Source organism: Nicotiana tabacum, chromosome 16, assembly GCF_000715075.1.
Source record: "Nicotiana tabacum cultivar K326 chromosome 16, ASM71507v2, whole genome shotgun sequence".
NCBI classification, from domain to species: domain Eukaryota; kingdom Viridiplantae; phylum Streptophyta; class Magnoliopsida; order Solanales; family Solanaceae; genus Nicotiana; species Nicotiana tabacum.
In genome coordinates, this window is record NC_134095.1 from 137,082,852 (window position 1) to 137,105,676 (window position 22,825).

A 22,825-nucleotide genomic window follows, 5' to 3' on the forward strand; every position below is an offset into this window, starting at 1 on the left:
ATTATGGTAGGGAAGAATTTTAATTAATTGATCAAGCTTTGTAACTGACCTTATTTTAGTACAATATACATTACTGTAGGTATCTTTAATTAAAATTTTATGCATAATTCAGTTATGGTAGGTATCCTTTTTTGAGAAGGAATTAATTAAATTTTTGTTTTGTATCTTACACATTAATTTTAAGTTGAAATAGTAATTCTTTATTTAGCACAAACTTTGTATCAGACCTTATTTGGGTGCAATATACATTACTGTAGGTATCTTTAATTAAAATTTTGTGTATAATTCAGTTATGATCGGTATCTTTTTTTGAGAAAGAATTAATTAAATTTTTATTTTGTATCTTACACATTAATTTTAAGTTGGAATAATAATTTTTTATTTAGTACAAGCTTTGTATCTGATCTTATTTGTGAGCAATATACATTACTATAGGTATCTTTAATTAAATTTTGTGTATAATTCAACTATGGTAGGAAAAATAATTAAATAATATATATATATATATATAATGAGGTTATATTAATATTGACAATTCAGACAATAAATATTTTATACATAAATAAATATTTCTTAAAATAATAGTGAAAATATTGTTGCAACAATTAGAGTTTTTACGATTAATATTTGAATTGAGTATTGCTAGGTTAAGTTTGAAAGTATAAGATGATTTTTGGAAATGTGGTCCAATGGAGAAAATAGAAGAATAAGATATATTTGAATTTGATATGGGACTTTTCTTTTAATATGATAAGAAAATTCATATTTAAGAATATGAGCAATAGAGTCAAAGTTACCATTGAAATAATTTTTATTTATCATTTGTATTATATTAAAATGAATGTGATAAAAGTGAATGTTAAATTCAAGTAAACTAATAAAAATTTCTATCATAAAGAACGAAAAAGGATAAAACTTATTTAAATTTGATATAATTTTTTTTTAAGTATGATAAAAAATGGTCATGAAGTGGATAAGGCCACATAACTGAAGTTTAATAGATTAAAAAATTTAAAAAAATCAAAATATTATTAAATTAGAGATAATGTGAGGTTATTTATACTAAGAATTAGTATAAAAATAAAATAAAGTAAATATATAATGCTTAAAAATATTATTAATAAATTTAAAGAATTTGATAATTTTGGGTATTAATTTTAAATAAAATAAATATTTATTTCAAGATTAAAAAATCATACATCGATTTATATAATAATATTAAAGGATATAAATATATTATGATATAAAATAAAGAGGCATGTTACTGAAAGCCATAAGAAAATAAAATATTATATATTAGGTAACTTAATAGCAATAATAAAAAATTTAAAAATATTTAATATTATAAATAGAAGGGAAAGACAATTTAAATATTTAAAATTATGGTGAAACGGTCAAACTATGGATAGGACTACAAAATTAAAGTTTTACTAGATAAAAAAAATAAAAATTGGATAACAAATTAAAACTAAGGAAATACAAAATAAATATCTCGTGTGGGTAATTTTATGAACGAAAATTAAAGTCTATTTGTATCCTAATGTTAAAAGAGAAAGAAAATTTAATTACACGTGATACAAAAATAATTATAAGAAAATTCAATAGATTTAAAGTATAATAATAAAAAAATTATCTATTAATATTTTAAACTAATTCAAAGTTATAACTTAAAATAAAATGTGATTTTATATATTTTGTTTATTGGTAAAATATTAATGTAAAAAACTAAATAAAAATTCATAGTAGGGAAGAGGATGTATAAAGAGGAAAATAGAGATAGTGTGAGAATATTTATACTTTGAATTAATTAAGTATAAGTATATTAAATAATTAAATAATACTCACAAATATTATTGAAAGATTTAAATGAAAATAGAATTCCAAGTAAGAGGATAAAAGTACAAAAATAAATAAAATTTTTATATTTATATATATTTATCAAAAGGGTAATAAGCAAGATATCAAGTCAATTGGTAAGCTAATAAAAGATCACATGAATATAACATTATTAAGTAATAGATAATGCAATAACTATAAGCAAAGATTAAAGAGAGAGTTGTTTTGGGTGAAAATGTAGAAGGATAAGACTTATTCGAATTTGCGGTGAAGCATAAAGTGGTAGTAAGAATTTTGTTAAATAATATGCTCAAACAAGACATATCACAAACGTGATATGTTTAGTATTATTTAATATTTACCACAAAATAAAATACAAGTACTAAATCAAGGAGTTAGATTGTTACAGATATAAAATAAAAATATAAATAAAAAGAAATATGTTATCTGAAAGTTTTAAATTTTAAGGTAATTCCAATAATTCAAATTCTAATTTGATATTTGTGTTCGCGCATCGCGCGAGTGCTAATTCTAGTATATATATTAAAGCAAGAAAGTTACCATATATAATTGACATTATGGTTAAGCTAAGTGGCAAGCTAATAAATGTCAATAGTATCTGATAACTTTATTCTATATTTGGCTATTTTAGTTAAATATAAATATAACATAATATAATATACTATAATATATATATACACACACACACACGGAATTTGAATTAAAAGATAATTTTGAATTTATAGATAAAGTTCTAAAATTCGAATTTAAATTAAAAATAAAATTTATCTTTTTTATCATGTTATCATACTTAATTCGGTTAATGATCATATGCAATCATGCTATTTCGCCTCTAGTCAAAAAAAATACTCCATATAACTATAAAACTCTTTCACATTTAAAATCATAAGTATAATTCTTTGAAACACTGTAGCTAAATTTGAATAAAACGAAATTCTTTTAAAATAATGTAATATATAGGGTACATGTCTATGTTTATCTAAATAACAAAAGAGAGTTTACAAAACCAAATAAAAGTTTACTTACATATATAATAAAGTAAACATACATGCTGGAGAAAGAAACATCACAAATCAGTCAATATTAAAAAAAAAGTTGTTTCTTTTTTCTTCTTGAAGAATATTTGTTTGAAGAGTCAATTTGCATAAATGGACATCAAACAAATAACAAAACTTTAGCTATACAATTGCTATCATTAATTTCAATTTAGCACATTCAAGGAATTTAAGGGTGAAACCCCTTCATTTAACTGTAGTCAAGCCAATATTGCAAGGGTATAATATTTTTTCATTGAAAAATATTAATTTTGAATTACTAGATTATGTGAAAGTTTTTTTTTCAAACTCAATAAGAGATAAATTGGTTTCTAATTGATAGTTTCTATAGGGACTTTTAAGTGTAACAAAAAGTATATATAAAGAAAAAATTAGTATGACGTGAAATATTTTTTTTTAAATGTAAACAAATTATTTCGAAAAAACTCTTTACTTTTTTTAATTCAAAGATAATAAAAAGATAAGATATTTTTGAATATTAATAGAGAGTTTTAAAATTATTATAATAGAAGTTATATCATGGATAAACTCAAAAAATCGAAATCTTATGGAATATTTACATAATATCCAGCCATATTTATTGTTTACTTTTTATAGCTAATATAGCTAGATGATATACCGACAACACACGATTATACACATATTATATATGAATTATATATAAATTACACATCATTTAATTTTTTTATTTAAGTGATCGGGTGAGCACTTATTTAGGCTGATTAGATAAAGTCAAAAGAAAAATATGAAATAATTTCAACCAAAGACTAAAAATGTAATTAAAGTTCATATGTAGACAATTTTTATTAAAACTCATCCTTTTATAGTGAAATAAATTAATTTTTTGTAACAAAAGAAATAATGACATAAAAAATAAGATAAAAGAAAATAAATATTGAAAAAAAATGTTAGAAAGATCTAAAAACGAGAAATAAAAGATGACAACAAATTTCTTCTTATGTTTCATCTTTGTAGAGAATAAAAAATTTGAAAGTTAATCTCATCGATTTCAAATATTTTTTTTCAACTCAAATTCATATATTATAAGATAAGGATATATTTGAATATTTTTTTAATTTATATTATGTGTCGTTTTTAAAAAATCACTATTACTAACAAACTGATATGATATTCAAATTTGAATTGGAATGCAATTTGAGTAGTTCGCATTGAGGTTAAGCTAAGTATGATGTCGAAAAATAAACTACTTGACAATTTTAAGACAATATATGCAATGTTTTATAATAACAATCAACTAATTTAACATTTAATGATTCAAAGAACAAAATTTTTGTATATATAGGGTATTAAAAATTTAAATTTTGGGGCTAGCGATATCGATAAACTTAAAGTGGAGTCATACTGAAATAAATCCGGGTAAAGAATCATTTAAATTTTTAGATAGCCGATTAAAGTGAATTTTAAATTAGCGATAATATCTTTAAAGTAAATTTTAAATGAACGATAATATTTTCACTTGCATCATTATAAAGATAATCATTATTATAATATATATAAAGTTTTAGAAATTGAAATTTCAAAATAGAAATATTTTTGAAAGATAAAATCATACCAAATAAGAGTTCAAGTCGTAGTATAAGAGTCACGTCGTAATCAAAGAATCGTTTATATCGTGTCAACCTTTGTGCTTTGCCATAAATATGAGTTGTTATTTCACTTTGTGGCTATTTTTAGGTTCCAATGACACCTATGAAAATAGTGCAAAAATAAAATTATCACTACGAGAATTGAGAAAATGTAAGTCTTTTTTCATGTAGCGTTTCTTAATTAATATCTGACTATTATCTCTAATTATTTAGAAGGTTTAAATGTTAAGGTTATTTACATATAATTCAAATAACTCACATATTTAACATGGTTAATGTCAAATATCAAAATAGAGTAAAAAAATTCAGTAGCTAAAGAATTTTTTATATTTTTAGATAGCCAACTAAAATGAGTTTTGAATTAAGAATAGTATTTTCAATTACATTATTATAAAATAATTATTATTGAAAAATAATATTTTAGAAACTGAAATTTTAAGAAAGAAATATTTTTTAAGAGATATCAACATACCAAATAAGAGTTCAAGTAGCAGTAAAAGAGTTAAATCTTATCCAAAGAATCATTCATTTTCTCAACATTTGATTGTTTTGCCATAAATATGAGTTATTATTTTGCTTCCTGACTATTTTTAGGATCTAATGACACCGGCAAGAATGATATCAAAAAAGAAAAATATAAAAAATGGTTAATTTTGTTCATGTAGTTAATATTCAGTGATTATCTATATTTACTGAGAAAGTGTAAATTTTAAGATTATTTACATGCAATCCAAATAACTTAAATATTTGACAATTGACATGATTAGTTTTCGCGCATCCGCGTGGGTACTAATACTAGTTAACCATTATACTTTAAATGGACCATTCTATTTGAGATGCAAGAGAATTCTCAATATCTATTGCTTTAAGAGCAAGGATACTATAGACAATAAATTGCGTCGAGAAAATAAAATCAAGCCGAAAAATATTGAAACAATCGTAGTATTTTATTTCAAATATTTGAGTGCTACAATCTCTATGAATCCTCTGATTCTTCTTTTCAATAGTAAATAAATTCAAAAGTCTTTGAGCTTGATCTTGAATCTATGTTTGTTGCCACGAACAATGATCTTGTTCTTGAGCTTGATTGCTTGAACTTGACCTTGATTTGTTCTTCGTTCTTGAGCTTGAACTTGATTTGTTCTTCGTTCTTAAGCTTGAATTTGATTGCTTGAAGCTTGAAACTTGTAGAGAAATTTGCGGCGTTTGATCCCAGAGCTCTCTCTTGTTTCTTATTATAACTTCTGGTGTCTTTTCTGAGTTATGAAAACCTCTATTTATAGTTGTGTAAGGGAGGAGTTGTGATAAGAACAAACTCTTTCTTACCAATCAAATTAAAGTGTGACATGACCGCATTTGATTGGTCAGAACATGTCACTTGCACAGCGCGATACAAACTCTTTCTTACCAATCAAATTAAAGTGTGACATGACCGTATTTGATTGGTCAGAACATGTCACTTGCACAACGCGATATCATTGGCCTTTCAGTGTGACTTGGCATGCCTTGTCATTTTGACATGTGACATGATCCTATTGGCTCTTCCGTTTGACTTGGCGCGCCACTTCATTTGACGCGTGATACCAAACTGGGCCTCTAGGAAGATGTCATCTTGGGATTAATGGAGGGGAACAATTCAAAAATAGCCAGATTTATAAGTGGTCATTCAAAAATAGTCACAGTTTCAAAAGTAATCGAAATTTAGCCACTTTTCATATAAAGATAAATCTGAACGATAATACTGTTTAAAATCCAGAAAAATGCTCCAGCATAATATACTGGAGTTCCAGTATAATATACCAGTCCAACAAAATATACTGGAGTTTGGAGCACCGGTGCTCCAGTCTCCAGTATATTATACTGGAGCCAACAAAGTATACCAGTCCAGCATAATATGCTGGAAGTTCATATACAGGTGCACGAACTCCAGTATATTATACTAGACCAGACTCTGTTACAGCAATATAGTGGCTATTTTTCAATGACTTGGCAAATGCTGACTATTTTTGAATGACCAGTCCGAAAACTGGCTAGACCATGCTATTTTAACTTAATGAAGTGAACTCATCTCTTTAGCCCAATTAAATGGGCTAGTCCAATGGATTAAGACTTATTTATTTAATCTATATATACTGGACTTATATAATTAATTCAATTATATTAGCCCGTAGTATTTATTTGGACTAATATATCTTAAATTTAAAATATAATCTAAATTATTTTATAAATTTAATTTTAATAAAATTTATATGCCTGCAGCTACTTCATAGAATTCCCAAGTTGACAGCTATATTGAGTTCAGATGCAGATGAAGGGTCGAATTCTTGACTTGGTATCACTAAAAAGATTTATTTTGGAGTCCTGATTAATGTTGAATCATGCCGCATAAAATCAATTAAAAGGGAAAGTTCTCCTTATTTGGTCTTTTTCATTCCCAAAATTCAAACCTAAAACCTATAATTAAGTGTATAAAAATTCTATTCATTCAAATACAACCCTTGCGTAATTAAAAATAATGGGTTCACTACAGCTAATCTCATGCTACTGAGATCAAGTTTCCTAAAATGCTAAGCCTAGTTGAAAGAAGTCTGGTAATCTCTACACTATCTATTTGGAGCCAAGAGGGGTTGCTCTGATGGTAAGCAACTTTCACTTTCAATCGAGAGCTTGTGAGTTCGAGTTTCCCCAAGAGCAAGGTAGGAAGTTCTTGGAGGGAAGGATGCCGGGGGTCTATTTGGAAACAGTCTCTCTACCCTAGGGTAGGGGTAAGGTCTGCGTACACACTACCCTCCCCAGACCCCACTAAGTGGGATTATACTAGGTTGTTGTTGTTGTTGTTGTTGTTGTTGTTGTTGTTGTTGTTGTTGTATCTAGTGGAGCCTGGTCTACAATTTTTTTTTTCCTAAAGTCAAATTGAGCTCGAGGTAATTTTTTAAGTTTATTCTTCCGCATGTGATTAAACCTTTAAAAATATGAAATTCATAATAAATTGTTTGATTAAGAAGAACATAAATTAAGAAACTATCGAATTAAATGCAATTAATTAATATGAATTATTAGTCTAAATAAGAAAAATTGTTACAAACTTATTAGCTTTGAAGGAACTGAACATTGGCAGGTTGAGTCGAACTGAAACGAGATTTAAGGAAGAAATTCAAAAATAGCCAGATTTACAACTGGTCGTTCAAAAATAGCCCAGTTTCAAAAGTAATTAAAATTTAGCCACTTTTTATGTAAAGATAAATCTGAGCGAAAACACTGTTCAAAACCCGAAAAATACGCCAGTAGATTATGCTGGAGTTCCAGCATAAGTATATTTGAACTCTAACATATTATACTGGAGTTTGGAGCACCTGTGCTCCAGTCTCCAGTATCCAGTAAAGTATACCGGTCCAGCATAATATGTTGGAGTTCATACACAGGTGCACCGAACTCCAGTATATTATGCTGGACCGATCTCTGTTACAGCAAAATAGTGGTTATTTTTCATTAACTTAGTAAACGCTAACTATTTTTGAATGACCAATTCAAAAACTAGCTATACCGTGCTATTTTTACGAGATTTAATCAAAATCGAACTGAGCTAAAGTACAACTTAGCCCAGGCAAAATAATCTTTAATAAAAAAATTGTTTCACATTTTTGAATATCAAAATCTGAAAAAGGTAAGAAGTAACCTACAGTAATAAATAAACAGATTTCTCCGATATTACTTTTTTAAAATCAGTATACCTCTTTTCCCTTTGAATTAATAACCTGTTTGGCCAAACTTTTTTTGGGCCAAAAGTATTTTTTTTTTTGTTGACAAAAGCATTTTGGCCAAAAATTGAGGTGTTTGGCAAAGCTTTTGGAAGGAAAAAAAGTGATTTTGAGGAGAAGTAAATGCAGTTGTGGAGAAGCAGAAAAAGTAACTTCTCCCCAAAAGAACTTTTATGAGAAGCACTTTTGAGAAAAATACACTTAGAAGCAGTTTTCAAAAGCTTGACCAAACACTGATTACTGCTCAAAAGTGTTTTTCTAATTAATTAGCCAAACACAAACTACTTCTCACCAAAAGCACTTTTTCTTGAAAAAACCACTTCTAAAAAATAACCTGATTTTAGAAGCTTGGCCAAATGGGCTATAAGCAGGGAAATAAGCATGAAAAAGTAAAAGATGGAAGAAAATTAAGGGTGACTGTATTTAATTGAAAAAAAAGTGCTTAGATTCAGTGCATTTACTGTGCATTGGCAAGTAGTTCAATACGATATTTTTTTTATTGACGATGACCTCCCCATTGGTATACTTAGTTGAAACGTCTCGTCATTTTGGTAAACTCCTTTATTTTATTTTATTTTATTTTATTTTTCTTTTGTTTAGTTGGGAATAAATGAAGATAATTATATATTTATTAGCTAATCCCAACTGTATACTGGAAAATTAACAAAAGTAAAAATAAAAATAAAACAAATGAAAAGGCCTACCCATGAATCATGAACATGACATTATCTCAAGAAGACCATGTTATAAGAAATTCAAGCTTAAACAGTATAATACCTGCAAGAAAAAGTCTTTTATCTTTTAAGTATCAAGAAAATGGCCAGGTTCTTCTTTTGATTTAACCATCAGAAACTCACTAGTCCAACTAATTCAAATCTGTGCCGCATAAGAGCCATTAAAGGGGGGAAACACTCACTATTAAAAATTTCTCCATTCCAAGGAGCTTCAAGTGTAGACTGGCAAAGTTTCGAGCTTTGCCTATAATTAGTTGAATATGCATGAAACTCAACTATCAGACTAGACAAGCAAATATATCAATCAACTTTACCTCAATCCCTAACTAAGTGGAGAGGTAATCAAACAGTTACAATACTATCTTACATAAGTGTATACATTAGCAAGAGCAGGAAAGCATTCCAGAAAAAGTTTTAAGGCAATGGCTCAGACATCTGGACAGAGCAGCAGCAAAGGAGGCAAAATCATAGGTGGTTCAACAGCTAAAGAGATGCTACCAAAGTGAAATAGCCGAACCGAACCAGAAACTCCATTCTACTTCAATAAACCTTGAACAATCAAAGCCTTCATCTTCCACACTAACTCCATGATGCAGCAAAAGAGACATGCAGACCTTTTTGGTAAAATAAAGCATTTTATAAATAGTTACAGCACTCAACAGGCTAAGCCTGTAGAGACTTTACAGATTCTATCAAGGTCTCTACTCTCTACTTCATAGAGATGTAATACAAAAGCTTCTAAATCGAGATTAAAAACCATGCACCAACTTCCTTTTCTCAGATTAATTCTTCATTGCGGGATTACTCTATTATAACCTCTACTTTATAGAGTAAAATTTAAAAAGAAAATAGAACTACATGCGATTAATAAAATAAAGTTATAGCTTCTTTCAAGTAAGTATGTCACTCAAGCTATTAGCTTGAATTACTATATTGTACCTCTACTGTACAGGGCCAGGTTTATCTCAATTTATACCATTACTATAAAAGAACTACAAGCAACTACTGTTATTCACTAACATTTGAACTTCTAAGATTTATCTCAATTTATACCATTAATCATCTTAAGAATCAAGAAACTGCAATTCTCACTTTACTGTGTCTTCCTAGGCCTTCCTAGACCTCGACCATTTTGTTTCTTCTTTGACTTCTTAGATACTCCCAACTTCTTCAAAATTGTAGTATCTGGTTTGGCCCCGTCGTCATTGCCCTTGGGGATCCTCCCACGACGCTTTTGTATTTGTTGCTTGAAGTGCACCTCATGCTGAGAATCATTCAAACATAACACCTCCTCATTTGTTCTTTTATCAGGCAACGCCTCCTCATTTGTTGCCAGCACCGAAACTGTACTAGTACCTAGTTTGGCCTCATCCTCCTTGTACTCTGGAGGCCTCCGACGAAGCTGACGTTTTGGTTGCTCCAAGGACACCTCATGCTGAGGATCAGTCAAATTCAAGGCCTCCTCACTTGTTGCCAATGCCAAAGGTTCTTCAAATTGTACTAAATGTTTATCTGCTGAGGCACAGAATGGCAATGGTTCAACTTCAGAGGTACTTACTGATTTAGGTTCAGATCTGTCTCTGCTCCAGCGCTTCAGTTGTCTTTGTTCACGATCAGTTTGAGATGAAATCTCAATCGACACTGCCTCAAATCCTGTAGAATCATCATCCTCGTTGAGCTTCTCCAGGGTAGATGTCCCTTCTTCCAGCTGCTGCTTCTTTTCAGATGATGGTTCAACCGTTGCAAGTACAATCTCGTGAGATTCTTCCATCTTTGACAGTTCTATCAGCTGCTGCGCCTCTCTTTTGTCCAAACTCCCGTGAGTATCTGGAATTATCATTTCATTTAGCAGAGCTCCTGTCTTCTTACTGAGGTCATAAGGCTTATCTATCTGCTGCTTAAGTTCAGGTGAATTCTCTTGCTCTAGATGTTTCAAGGCAAACAAATCTGTTGATGATGCGGGTTGAGTTATGATCGCTTTTAGCTGAGTTCTTGTCCTTTTTCTCTGAATGGTCAGCTGCTTGGGTTCTGATGAGCTCCTCTCTTGCTCTAGCTGTTTCGAGGCAAACAGTTGAGTTCTGGATCCTTCTTTTAGCTGACTTCTTGTCAGTCTTCTCGGAACGGACAGCTGCTGCTTGGGTTCTGATGGTGTTAACTGTACTTGCCTTGTGCCTCTGTCTGATATATGCTGCTCCCGCTGCTCACATTGCAAAGTCAAAACTAGTGGTGCATTCTGAGTTACTGTTCCTTTCCTTTGCGCCTCGTTGGTATTCTTCAATTGCTGCAAAGCATCGTGCTGCTTTTGCTGATTCTTAGTCTTCAACAAATCCTCAGCAACAAGCTCATCTTCTAGCCTTTCAGTTTGTTGATTCTGGTTTAAGGACAATACCGTTGCTGATGACATAGATCCATCATTGCTGTATTGATACTCCCTCTGCTGCTTTAGGCTCTCTTTAGACTGTTTTGATGCATCAGACAAGTCATCAATTCTAGGTTTAACATAATCTTCCTTCGCAGAGTCCAAAGCAACTGATGCGGAGTTATTTGCCGTGGCATCCTCCACCACCGTAAACTCAAAACCTGGAGGTGCTTGGGGACTTAATATTTGAGGCAGGTTATCTTCAGGTTGTTCAGTTTCCAGTGGATATAAACTACAAATGTCAGCTGTTTCCTCAACTCCGCTGAGACTAAGCTTCTGTTGCTGCAATTTCAAATCATCTAAATGCTCAGATCCTGCCTTACTACCTACATCACTCTCACTAGAAACGAAAGACTGCGGTGGTCCTTCAAACTGTTGCATCCCTTTCTGTTTGTGTAATCTGATCTTTAGACCTCCTTTGGGAAGTACTTTATTTCCAGTTACACCATTTTGCCTCGCACTTAATTGCCCTTCTTCTTTATCTGTGTTCGGTTCATTATGATGCCCATTCAACTCCCTGTGTATTCCATTTTGTTGTCCATGATTGACTACATTTTGTTGCTCATCCAACTTCCTCTCTTCTTTAACAACTTGTACATCATCATGCTTTTTCTCCTTCTTTTCCTTGCGCCGCCGCTTCTTTGGTTTAATCTCCCAACCCCACCTTCCCTTCCTCTTCTTGTACTTCCTCTTGGTTTTTGTTTCTGGATTCAAGCTATTGTCGCCACCACCAGCAAGCAAAAAGCGCCCTCCTCCATCAATCATAAGAATTTCACCATTTTCAGACAGCTTCTGTAGATGATGTTTCAGCAGGAACATATGAGCCACTGGCAAATCGTCATATTCTTTCTTGATAAACTTAGATATTGAGTCTTCAGTCGAACCTTCTGCTTCATCCAATTCCTGCAATGCCCTTTGAATCATCTATAACAAGAAGAAAACATTTGATTAGGCCAATAAGGAAAATCTTCAACTATGTGGAAACTGAGGATTCAAAACTATTCACTGTTACTCGTTAGAGATGAATAGGAAGAAGAGAAATTGCTTATCAACTCTCCGAGATCTGAACTTGGATTGCTACTTTGATTAATCAAGCTCTTAATTAAGAAAAGAACTTTCCAAAGCAAATCTTTTTGGCTAGTGTCTTGAGGAAAATATTAACATTATAATAAAAAAGAAATCTAACTTTTCCACAAGATACATATGAACCGAATAACATGAAGTGACCAGAATTGACAAGAATCCGACAAACACGCATTAACAAAATGAGAATAACTATTTCCTTTTCATTCAAGAGAGTAATTATTATTACTCAATAAGTCTTGAGATAAGCCCCAACACACAATCATGGAAAAAAATTCTCTGATATCTGGACTCATACACATAGGCAGGCTAACTATCCTAGCATTCAAAATAAAAACTAAAAGCCAAGAATTCATTTTTTCCCAGCAGACCCATATCGATAAAGCTTGTCCGACTATTCACCAAACTTAATAATACAGACACACAAAACTCCACCTATATATACATCTCATACAATGGAACCCCTACCCATCATTGAGTAAAACAAGACAATGTTTCGTACAAAAGAAATCAGAACTTGCTCTGGTGCTAAAAGCCCAAAACTTGGCAACTCCAAATTTACTACTCGTCCTTAAGTAACTACAGTTTCAATAGCTTAATAACTTGGGTCATCTAGCCCTTGGGCTTTGGTCTAGTGGTATGAGCGATCTTGTAATGTGTGGTTAGGCGCAGGTCACAAGTTCGATTCTAACCACAGACAAGAGTCTGATATTTAACGGGAGAAGGACCTAGGGGCGGCCCCATTCAGTGGCGGAGGCAGAAATTCACTCCTAGGATTTGAACATGTGACCTCAAGCAAATTTTTAACCCCGTTTATCACTACACTATAATCTTTTGTATGTCAAGGGGATTGAATTGTTCATATATAAACAAGTATAATTTTTCACATTTACCCTATTTGTACAGTACAAGGGGATTCAATCAAATCCCTTGCCTCCTTTTAGCTCAATCCATGGCCCCAAACTCCATTGGTAAGGGGGTTGCAAAGCGTGCACCAAGAATTTTTCGGTCTTTAAAAAAATTAAGTCATCTAAGAGGTAATCCCTCCTCCAATCGACCACTTCTTTTTCTTTTTGCTAGGGCTAGTTTGCGCCTACCTCGACTAATTCCACCGGATAATTGCTACCTCCCACCAACAACAGGTATCAGGTAACTCCATTAACCAACGCTAAACATATGAGAAGAAATCACCTAGTATTTTGTCTCTGCTGGGATTTGAACCTGAGACCTCATGATTCTGAATCCCAACACTAGGCCTCACCCTTGGGTGTAATTTTTTTATAAAATCATTGACAGATTACCATTTTTTTTTCTGTCTCTAATTCTATAAATAATTAAGTTCACAATTACTTTTATAAAAGATTAATTAATGGATGCAGTAAAACTACTTTGTACCCACCGTCCAAAAATCATGAAATTATTACTTACCCAAGAATAAGGAGGATGATCAGGGGTAGTATGAAGAGAAGAAAGGAAATGGGAAAGGCGTTGTTGAAGAATGGAGTTCTGGGTGGGTGATAATGGCCCATTTGGTTCACTGTTTGACAGTTTCAATATGGCTTCTCTCAATTTGTTCATGCCTACTGCTTTCTGCTGCTGCTGCTGCACATTGTTGGTACAAAAACTAGGGTTTTTGGAAGTAATTGACAGATCCATAACTTGTGAGATTCGGTTTGTTTGGAATTCTAGAGAAGTTTTTGGAGGTTTGTTTGGTCCGAAACATTAAGGTCTTGAAACTTTTAAGAATTAACAATACACTTACAATTAAAGAATATTTTAAAATATCAGTGTAATCCTTTTTCATCATATCAATATAATTTTAGAGCCCGTTTGGACATAAGAATTCTTTTTACTTTTTCGAGTTTTTTTTTTCTTTTTGAAATCAATATTTGGCCATAAATTTTTAATTTTCACTTAACGATAAATTTTGAAAATTTTAAAAATTCTAAAATGCTGTTTTTCAAAATTTTCGCTCAGATTACTCACAAAAATTCAAAAACAACCCAAATTTATATTCATATTCAAACATAACTTTAATTTTTAAATATTATTTTTACTTATTTTTTTTTTTGGGAATTTTACAATTCTTATGTCCTAAGCCCACTTAAAGTAAGTAAATTACTTACTTTTTATTTTTCAATTACTTATTCACCCTTACTATAAACAGGTACTTGTAGTGTTTATACTTGTAATGTAACTAGAACAGAAACGCCACAACTTTTACTTAGAAGAAAAATACGTTCTTTAATGGAAGTAGACTATAGTGGGCATAATTAAAAATGAATATGGTAACAAAAAGCTACAAATACTAAGTACTTTGTTTAAAGAGGCAGATGCAAAGAAATTAATTGAAATAAAGTATTAGGTAGACTACGTCCATTCCATGTACAAGCCAATAAACTTATTTATTTGGTGTTAACAGTAACCAATGGTTATAAATAGGGCGGTGCATATAATATGGTAAATACCGAATTACTGTATCGAAATCGAAAATTTTGGTATATAGTATTTAATTTTTTGGTGTTTAGTTTAAGTTTTTAAAATAATTTGGTATTAGATATGATATTTGGTATTTAAAAAAATAATACCGAAATACCGATATTGTACAAAAATATATATTACAGTAAATTACACATTATAGATATTACTAATCAACATACTAAGTTGCACAATACTTTTCTTTGGCATTTATGTTGAGGTTGACGGTAAAGCCCATGTACTTCTTTAGGAAAATGGAGGAACAAGGTAAGATGCGTATTCTAATTCTTACTCTTTAGGTTTCCAAACAGTTTAACGTAATATTTCAACAGTTTTGAGGTGTTTATTATTCCGTTACTCTTATATTATTGTTGCATATGTTGGATTAGTTCATGTTATATTCTCTAATTTCAACAATTAACTCTAAGCAAGTAACATGATTTTCAATGATTAAATATATTCTTTTATGTCTTTTTTTCCCTCTTAGTTGATACTTGATGGTAGGTGAGTTTAGAACGTTTTCGTTGAGTACTTTAATTAAGAATATTTCAGTCTATGGCTTTATGCACTAGTTAATATTCAAGCCGAATAAATCGAAATTACTGAACCGAATAAATCAAAATCGGAAGGAGAAAACCTTACCGAATATAATTAAGTATGGTATTGGTATAATATTTTAAGAAACTAAATACTGAAAATACCGAACCGAAATAATTAAATATCATACCGTACCGTCCGACGAACGCCCTAGTTATAAATAAGAGTAATGTGATAATTTTGAAATTCACAAAACGTTTTACCACAATATTGATGTATCTTGAAAGCAATTAGGATTATATTTTATCATGCATATATGGACCAAATTATATTTGAGCAAGAGGTGCTTCATTATGTTCTTTATTTCTCTTTTTTTTTCATAAAAAACTTGGACATACCCTTTTTGCAGATTTATTTTCTGACCCTCAACTTTAAGACTCTTATTTCTTCCTCTCCAAAATCCCAACTTCGCTTCCTCTTGTTTGCTCAATTATTTCTCTTGTTTGCTCAATTATTTCTCTTGTTTAAAACCAAAAACATTTTAAGCTGTAATGACAGAGGGGCATGTAATAATGTTGATCAGTAAATCTCCTTATCTTGGAATTCCCAAGTTCCATCAGAATACTATAAAATAACCAGATTAACAATTTTGAACAAGTGCATGATGCTATTCAGAAAAGGTAAACGGAACACTCTTAAATGACAATTCTCTGAATCATTTGTCTTTGGTTTCCTATAAATCATAATTTAATTCGAAATTCTACATGTAATTCACTCTTTTTCTATTTTCAGTATTTTCACTTCACCTAAAGCTGAGTTATACAAATGTATAGGGAAAAATATGATATGATACGTGGTCACCTAGAGGAAGGATACGTGGAACCTAAGACGAAGATGGTCATCGAATGCAGCTATTCTGCTTGTCACCGGAAGAGAATATTCATAAAGATGTATTAAATACTTTGCGTCCGGTAGTATTTAATAAAGAATATTCTGCAGTATTAGGTACGACAGCCCGTTACAAGAAATTTGGCATTTATTTCTATCGTTACACCTTCATCAATGACCCTCATAATTGACATTAAAGGAGGGAACGATCCTAGGACCTCCTTCCCAAGACATAGCTATGAATAGAGAGCTCAATATCATTGTAAAGGACATGAATTTTCTGACAAACTTATACTACATTCTAGACAAAGCTTAATAACATTTACTTTCTTGCTTTTAGATCTCATCATTGTTGTGGCCGGAAGTCTTTCTCCCTGAATCATTATTTATGCTATATTATCTACATTCTGAGGCTAAGTATCGTATTACTCTTTAATTACTTTATTATTTCTAGATCAAATTAGTCTACTTGTCTAGAAACCACGTATAAATTCAACTGTACCATTTTACGTAAATAGTTTGGCGACTACCGTAGGGCCTAGATAGTCGTGCAATTAAATTGATCCTTGCCTTTTTACTAACGTATTCTGATTGTTTTGTCTTAAAGAAAAACCATAAGAAATGGCAGATAAACACTGTTAACAACACACACAACCCCGAGATTCAAAGAGATTGGCTTCACTTTGTGGACTCAATCAGTGACACTCGTAGCGAGGAGAATGACGCCACACCAGTTCATAACAGGCAGTATCCTCGACAAGTTCGGGAGACAACTCCCGATGATGCTGATGAGGAGCATGTTGTTGACACGATAAGGGTTTTACAAGAGCAACAGGCTGTCAGGTGCTTCCAATAATGCAAACAAACGAGATCCAATTCCTCCCGGTGTCCCCATGAATCAAACAGCGCAGAGGGTCGGCAACAACACTCCCAGGGGTGAAGTTGGCTTTGACGGGGCTGGGGGGAGCGGATTCGGTCTCAACAATGAAAACGATCATTTTAAGAATGAGCTTTTACGATTTATGAGGGAGGTAAACTCCCGCATGGACCAGATCCTAAGCGCGCCATCAGTATTGAAAGGCCCGGATTCGAAGAAGTATACTCAATTCCTGTACAAGCCGAGCACTACACCAGAGTTGATCCCGAAACGGTTCAAAATGCTTGAAGTGCCAAAATATGACGGGAATTTAGACCCTCAGGAGCATATTACCACCTATACAACAATAGTAAAAGAAAATGATTTGGCTCCTCACGAAATTGAATCTGTGTTGTTAGAGAAATTTGGAGAAATTCTCATGAGAGGGGCTCTGACATGGTATTCATTATTACCAGAGCATTCCATTGACTCCTTTGAGATGCTTGCAGATTCTTTTATCAAGGCTCATGTAGGGTCTAGAAAAGTGCAAGCCCGAAAGACCGATATATTTAGGATTACGCAGGGAGAGTCTGAGTTGTTACGCGAATACATCACTCGTTTCCAGAAGGAAAGGATGTTTCTCCCGACTGTCCCGGATGAATGGGCAGCCGAAGCATTCACCAAAGGATTGAATATGAGAAGTTCAGATGCTTCCTGGAAATTGAAGGAAAGCCTGCTCGAGTTTCAAGAAACGACTTAGGCGGATGACCACAATCGGTACGAGTCAAAGATGATCACGTTGGCTTCCATAGTTTTCTAAAGGACGGGAGAAGGATAGAGAAAAATCAAAAGATGACTATGACAGACGGACTTCGAGGTGCCGATTTTCCCCCCTATGAGCGGACTGAAGGCAGTAGCAGAAACCTCCGAACAACAGATAAGTTCACTATTGACAGAGGGACTTATTGCGGTCGAAACAATAGATCGCTGTAGGAGAAAAAAACATCAGGGTCGAGGGATCTTCCTTACCCCAAATTATCGAAATACAACTTATACGTCAATACAGTAGAATTAGTGTCATCCATGAGAAACATCAAAGATGCACGGTTCTCGAGACCAATGAGATCCGATCCCAGACAGAGGGATCATAACCTATGGTGTGAATACCATGGGACAAATGGCCACCGGACAGGGGACTGCCGATACCTTCAGGAAGAAGTGGCAACGCTGTTAAAGAACATTTATCTCAGAGAATTCTTAAGTGACTGAGCCAAGTACAACTATGGTCGGAACAGGGACAATACGGAACCCTCAAAGGCAGGAGAAGAACCCCCATGCCAAACGATCAATATGATCTTTGGAATGAGATTAATGGGGTCACCTTTTCGGCGACGAAGAAGACAAAAGTTTCAATAACTCATAGTAAAAGGCTCAGAGAAAATAATATCACTTTCATGGAGGAAGATGTAGATGGACTGGTGCTTCCACACAACAATGTACTGGTGATTTTTTTAAATATATTCGATTTTAAGATTAAACATATTCTAGTGGCTCCAGAAAGTTCAGCTAATATTATATAATAGAGAGTATTAGAGCAAACCAAACTCACCGGAAGCATTATTCCGACAACAAAGCTCCTCGCTGGATTCAACCTAGCAAACGTGACAACCCAGGGAGAGATTTTGCTGCTCACAAACGCTGAAGGAGTAATGACGACAACTCTCTTCGAAGTTGTAGACAGAGACATGGGGTACAATATTATCCTTGGAAGGCCATGGTTACACGAGATGAAAGTTGTGCCTTCAACTTATTACCAATTGTTGAAATTTTCGACAGTTGAGGGGATCAAACAGATAAGGGATGATCAACCAGTAGCAAAGGGATATGAATACAATCTCAGTCTCCAGTAGAAAAGGAAAGGAGTGTGTGGCATAGTAATTACAAGAACTGACATCTGCCCTCGAATCAGAGGAAGTTAGCCCAGGGACGGGGGAATCGGAACAGTATCAGGTGCCAAGGTATTTCCAAGTTTTAGAAGAGAGAGATGCAACGAAGTCCACGATGAAAGAACTAGAGAAAGTTGCGATGTTCGAAGCATTCCTAGAAATGAAATTCCATTTGGGAACAAGACTACACTCGGAGCTCAGGTCTGCTTTTATTGAATTTCTTAAAATTAACGCCGATTGTTTTTCATGGTCGCATGCGGATATGACAAATATCCTGACGAAGATAGTCGTACACAAGTTAAGCTTGGATCCTAACATACCTCCAGTAAGACAAAAGAAGCGCCCTATAGCTGAAGCGAGGAATAAATTTGTCAAAAAAGAGGTAACCCGCTTACTCAATATCGGTTCTATCCGAGAGGTAAGATATCCGGACTGGCTAGCTAATGTAGTAGTAGTTCCTACGAAAAATAATAAGTTCTGCATGAGCGTATACTATAAAGATCTTAACAAAACATGCCCGAAAGACTCATTCCCAATTGTAAGCACGTGATTTTTGCCCTATATGAGAATTACTCCAAAAAAATTCAAAATCAAATGATTTTCCTCGGTGTGCAATTTTGTGAGATTTTGTGATATTTTTGGATAATTATTTGTATTTGTCTGTGTTTGCTTATTTGTTAAATTAATAAAAAAATACAAAAATATGTCGCATTTTGCATGTAGGATTTAATTCTACAATTGTTAGTAATTAAATTAGTTTTACAAAAATTAAAAATTACAAAAATAGGCATCTTTTGCATTTTTAGCATTTAATGTCCAAATGAACAATTTTATGCTTAATTATTACTTAATTGTGCGTTAATTGTTATTGGGAGTTAATTTGCGCTTTTATAACTTAATTTAGTTCTTAATAATAATTTAAGTACTTTTATAATTTAGTTTTAGAAAATAAAAGAAGAAAAGAGAACAAAAATACAAAAGAAAATCGGATTGGGCCACTTCTTCAATTGTAAGCCAAAGGCCCAAAATATTGTCCAATCTTCTCCATGACCCAGTCCACTTCAGACCGGGTCGACCCGGTCCGCCCCATTGACCCAAATACCCAATACCCTTCTTCATTTTTTCATCCAACACAAAACAAAAACACAAACCAAAAACCCTAAAAACCCTAAAAAATGGTCCGCCCCCTTCCTTACTTTCATCTTCTCCAAACTCCAAAAACACCCCATCCATGGCTGCCCAAACTAGCTCCCTTCTTCTGCGTCCACCACCCATCACCTTCCCACCGCGAACATCACCTTCTTCTGCGTTCACATTTCTTTTAAAAACAATAATAATAAAGCGGTTAAAAGATAAAATTTGCACATAAGTTCATATTTGTATAAAATCAGATAATCAAGCCGAATATAACAGTTGAGCGACCGTGCTAGAACCACGGAACTCAGGAATGCCTAACACCTTCTCCCGGGTTAACATAATTCCTTATCCGGATTTCTGGTACGCAGACTGTAATATGGAGTCATTCTTTTCCTCGATTCGGGATTAAAATTGGTGACTTGGGACACCCTAAATCTCCCAAGTGGCGACTCTGAAATAAATAAACCAATCCCATTTCGATTGTCCTTTAATTGGAAAAAACTCCCTTGTACCCTCTCGGGTATGTAAAAAGGAGGTGTGACACCAATGCCAAATATCGATCAAATGATTGATGCCATGGCCGAGCACGAGTTAATGAGTTTCCTCAATGCTTATTCTGGGTACAATCAAATCAATATGAACCCGGAAGATCAGGAAAAGACTTCCTTTATAACGAATTTTGGCATCTATTGTTACAATGTGATGCCCTTCGGGTTAAAGAATGCCGAAGCCACTTATCAAAGGCTCGTGAATTAGATGTTCGAGAAACAAATAGGAAAGACTATGGAAGTATATATAGACAATATGCTCGTTAAGTCTTGGAATGCAGGTGACCACCTTAAGCATTTGTAAGAAACATTCGACATCCTGATGGAGCATAACATGGAACTTAACCCCGAGAAGTGCACGTTGGGGGTCAGCTCTGGTAAGTTCCCGATATTCCTGGTCTCACAAATGGGAATTGAGGTAAATCCCGACAAAATCAAGGCTATAGAAGATATCCTGGATCAATTATAAAACATAAAAGAAGTTCATATGCTCACATGGAGGTTAGCAGCATTGAGCAGGTTCATTTCCCGATCATCGAAAAAATGTCATCGCTTCTTCGCACTGCCCAAAAAGAAGAATGATTTTGAATGAACATCAGAATGTCAGCAAGCCTTGAAGGATTTTAAGAAGTACTTGTCAAGCCCTCCGTTGCTCTCTAAACCAAAAGAAGGTGAAACATTGCTAGTTTACCTCGCGATTTCAGAAGTTGCGGTAAGTGCAGTTTTAGTCCGAGAGGATGAAGGTACACAATCTCTTATTTATTATGTTAGCAAAATTCTAACGGGAGCAGAAACTCGCTCCCCACATTTGAAAAAATTAGCCTTAGCTCTCGTAGTCGCTGCTCGGAAGCTGAAGCCTTATTTCTAATGTCACCCGATAGTTGTGGTGACTACTTTCCCTTTGCGGAACATTCTTTATAAGCCCGATCTCAGGCAGATTGACCAAATGGGGCCGTTAAAATGTGTGAAAATGATATTGAATACAAACCAAGGACTGCAATTAAGTCACAAGTCTTGGTTGACTTCGTGGCTGACTTCAAGCCGAGACTTTTGCCTCTGGCGACCAAGGAGGCAGTAATGGTGTCAGAATCGACATCGGGGGTTTGGACCTTATTTAAAGATGGAGCTTACAAGATAAAATGGTCCGGGCTCGAAATATTTTTAATCACGCCATCGGGGAAAACCCTAAGGTAAGCCATCAGAACGATCCCTTTAACTAACAATAAAGTATAGTATGAAGCTTTGATTGCAGGGCCCAAACTGGCACGAGGACTCGACTCTAAGCTCATTGAAATCAAATGTTACTCGCAGTTGGTGGTAAATTAGGTCTACGGGATCTTTGACACCAAAGAGGACCGTATGCATCAATACATGGTCAAGGTTCAGGCTCTGTTGGCGCGATTTTGGGAGTGGTCAATTTCTCATATCCCGAGGGAAGAAAACATGAAAGCGAATGCATTGGCAAACTTGGGCTCATCGATAGAAATCAAGGGATCAGAATCAGGGATGGTGGTACAACTAATGAATTCAGTCCTGGATACATATGGTTACTATGAGGTGAATTCGGCTAGTTTGGTATGGGACCGGAGAAATGAAATAATTGACTATCTCGAGCACGGGAAGTTGCCCGAAGATCCCAAAGCATCACGAGCGCTATGCACAAAAGCTGCATATTATAGCTTCCAGAAAGGCCTATTATATAGAAAATCCTTCCAAGGCCCATTGGCCCGGTTCTTGGGAACATCCTAAGCTAACTACATCATGAGAGAAGTTCATGAAGGAATATGCAACAACCACTCGGGAGCAGATTCTTTGGTACTAAAATTAGTTCGGGCAAGATATTAATGGCCCCGCATGGAACAAGATGCCAAAGACTTCGTCCGAAAATGCGAAAAGTGCCAACGTTATGCACTACTAGTACA

The 22,825-nt window shown here is 33.5% G+C and overlaps 1 protein-coding gene across 1 annotated transcript; it reads right to left on the bottom strand.

Moving 5' to 3' along the window:
• Positions 1–9,872: 9,872 nt before the first annotated feature.
• Positions 9,873–14,262, bottom strand: LOC107762765 (uncharacterized). The gene is made up of 2 exons (XM_016581148.2): positions 13,942–14,262; positions 9,873–12,354 (listed from the first exon to the last, which is right to left on the bottom strand). Exons 1-2 carry the CDS (start codon positions 14,167–14,169, stop codon positions 10,105–10,107), a joined length of 2,478 nt encoding a protein of 825 aa, XP_016436634.1. The 5' UTR covers positions 14,170–14,262; the 3' UTR covers positions 9,873–10,104.
• Positions 14,263–22,825: the final 8,563 nt, after the last annotated feature.

Coding starts and splice junctions, on each gene's coding strand:
- LOC107762765 (XM_016581148.2), bottom strand. CDS start 14,169: ATGGATCTGTCAATTACTTCCAAAAACCCTAGTTTTTGTACCAACAAT. Junction 12,355..13,941: donor ATCATCCTCCTTATTCTTGG/GTAAGTAATAAT, acceptor TTCTTGTTATAG/ATGATTCAAAGGGCATTGCA.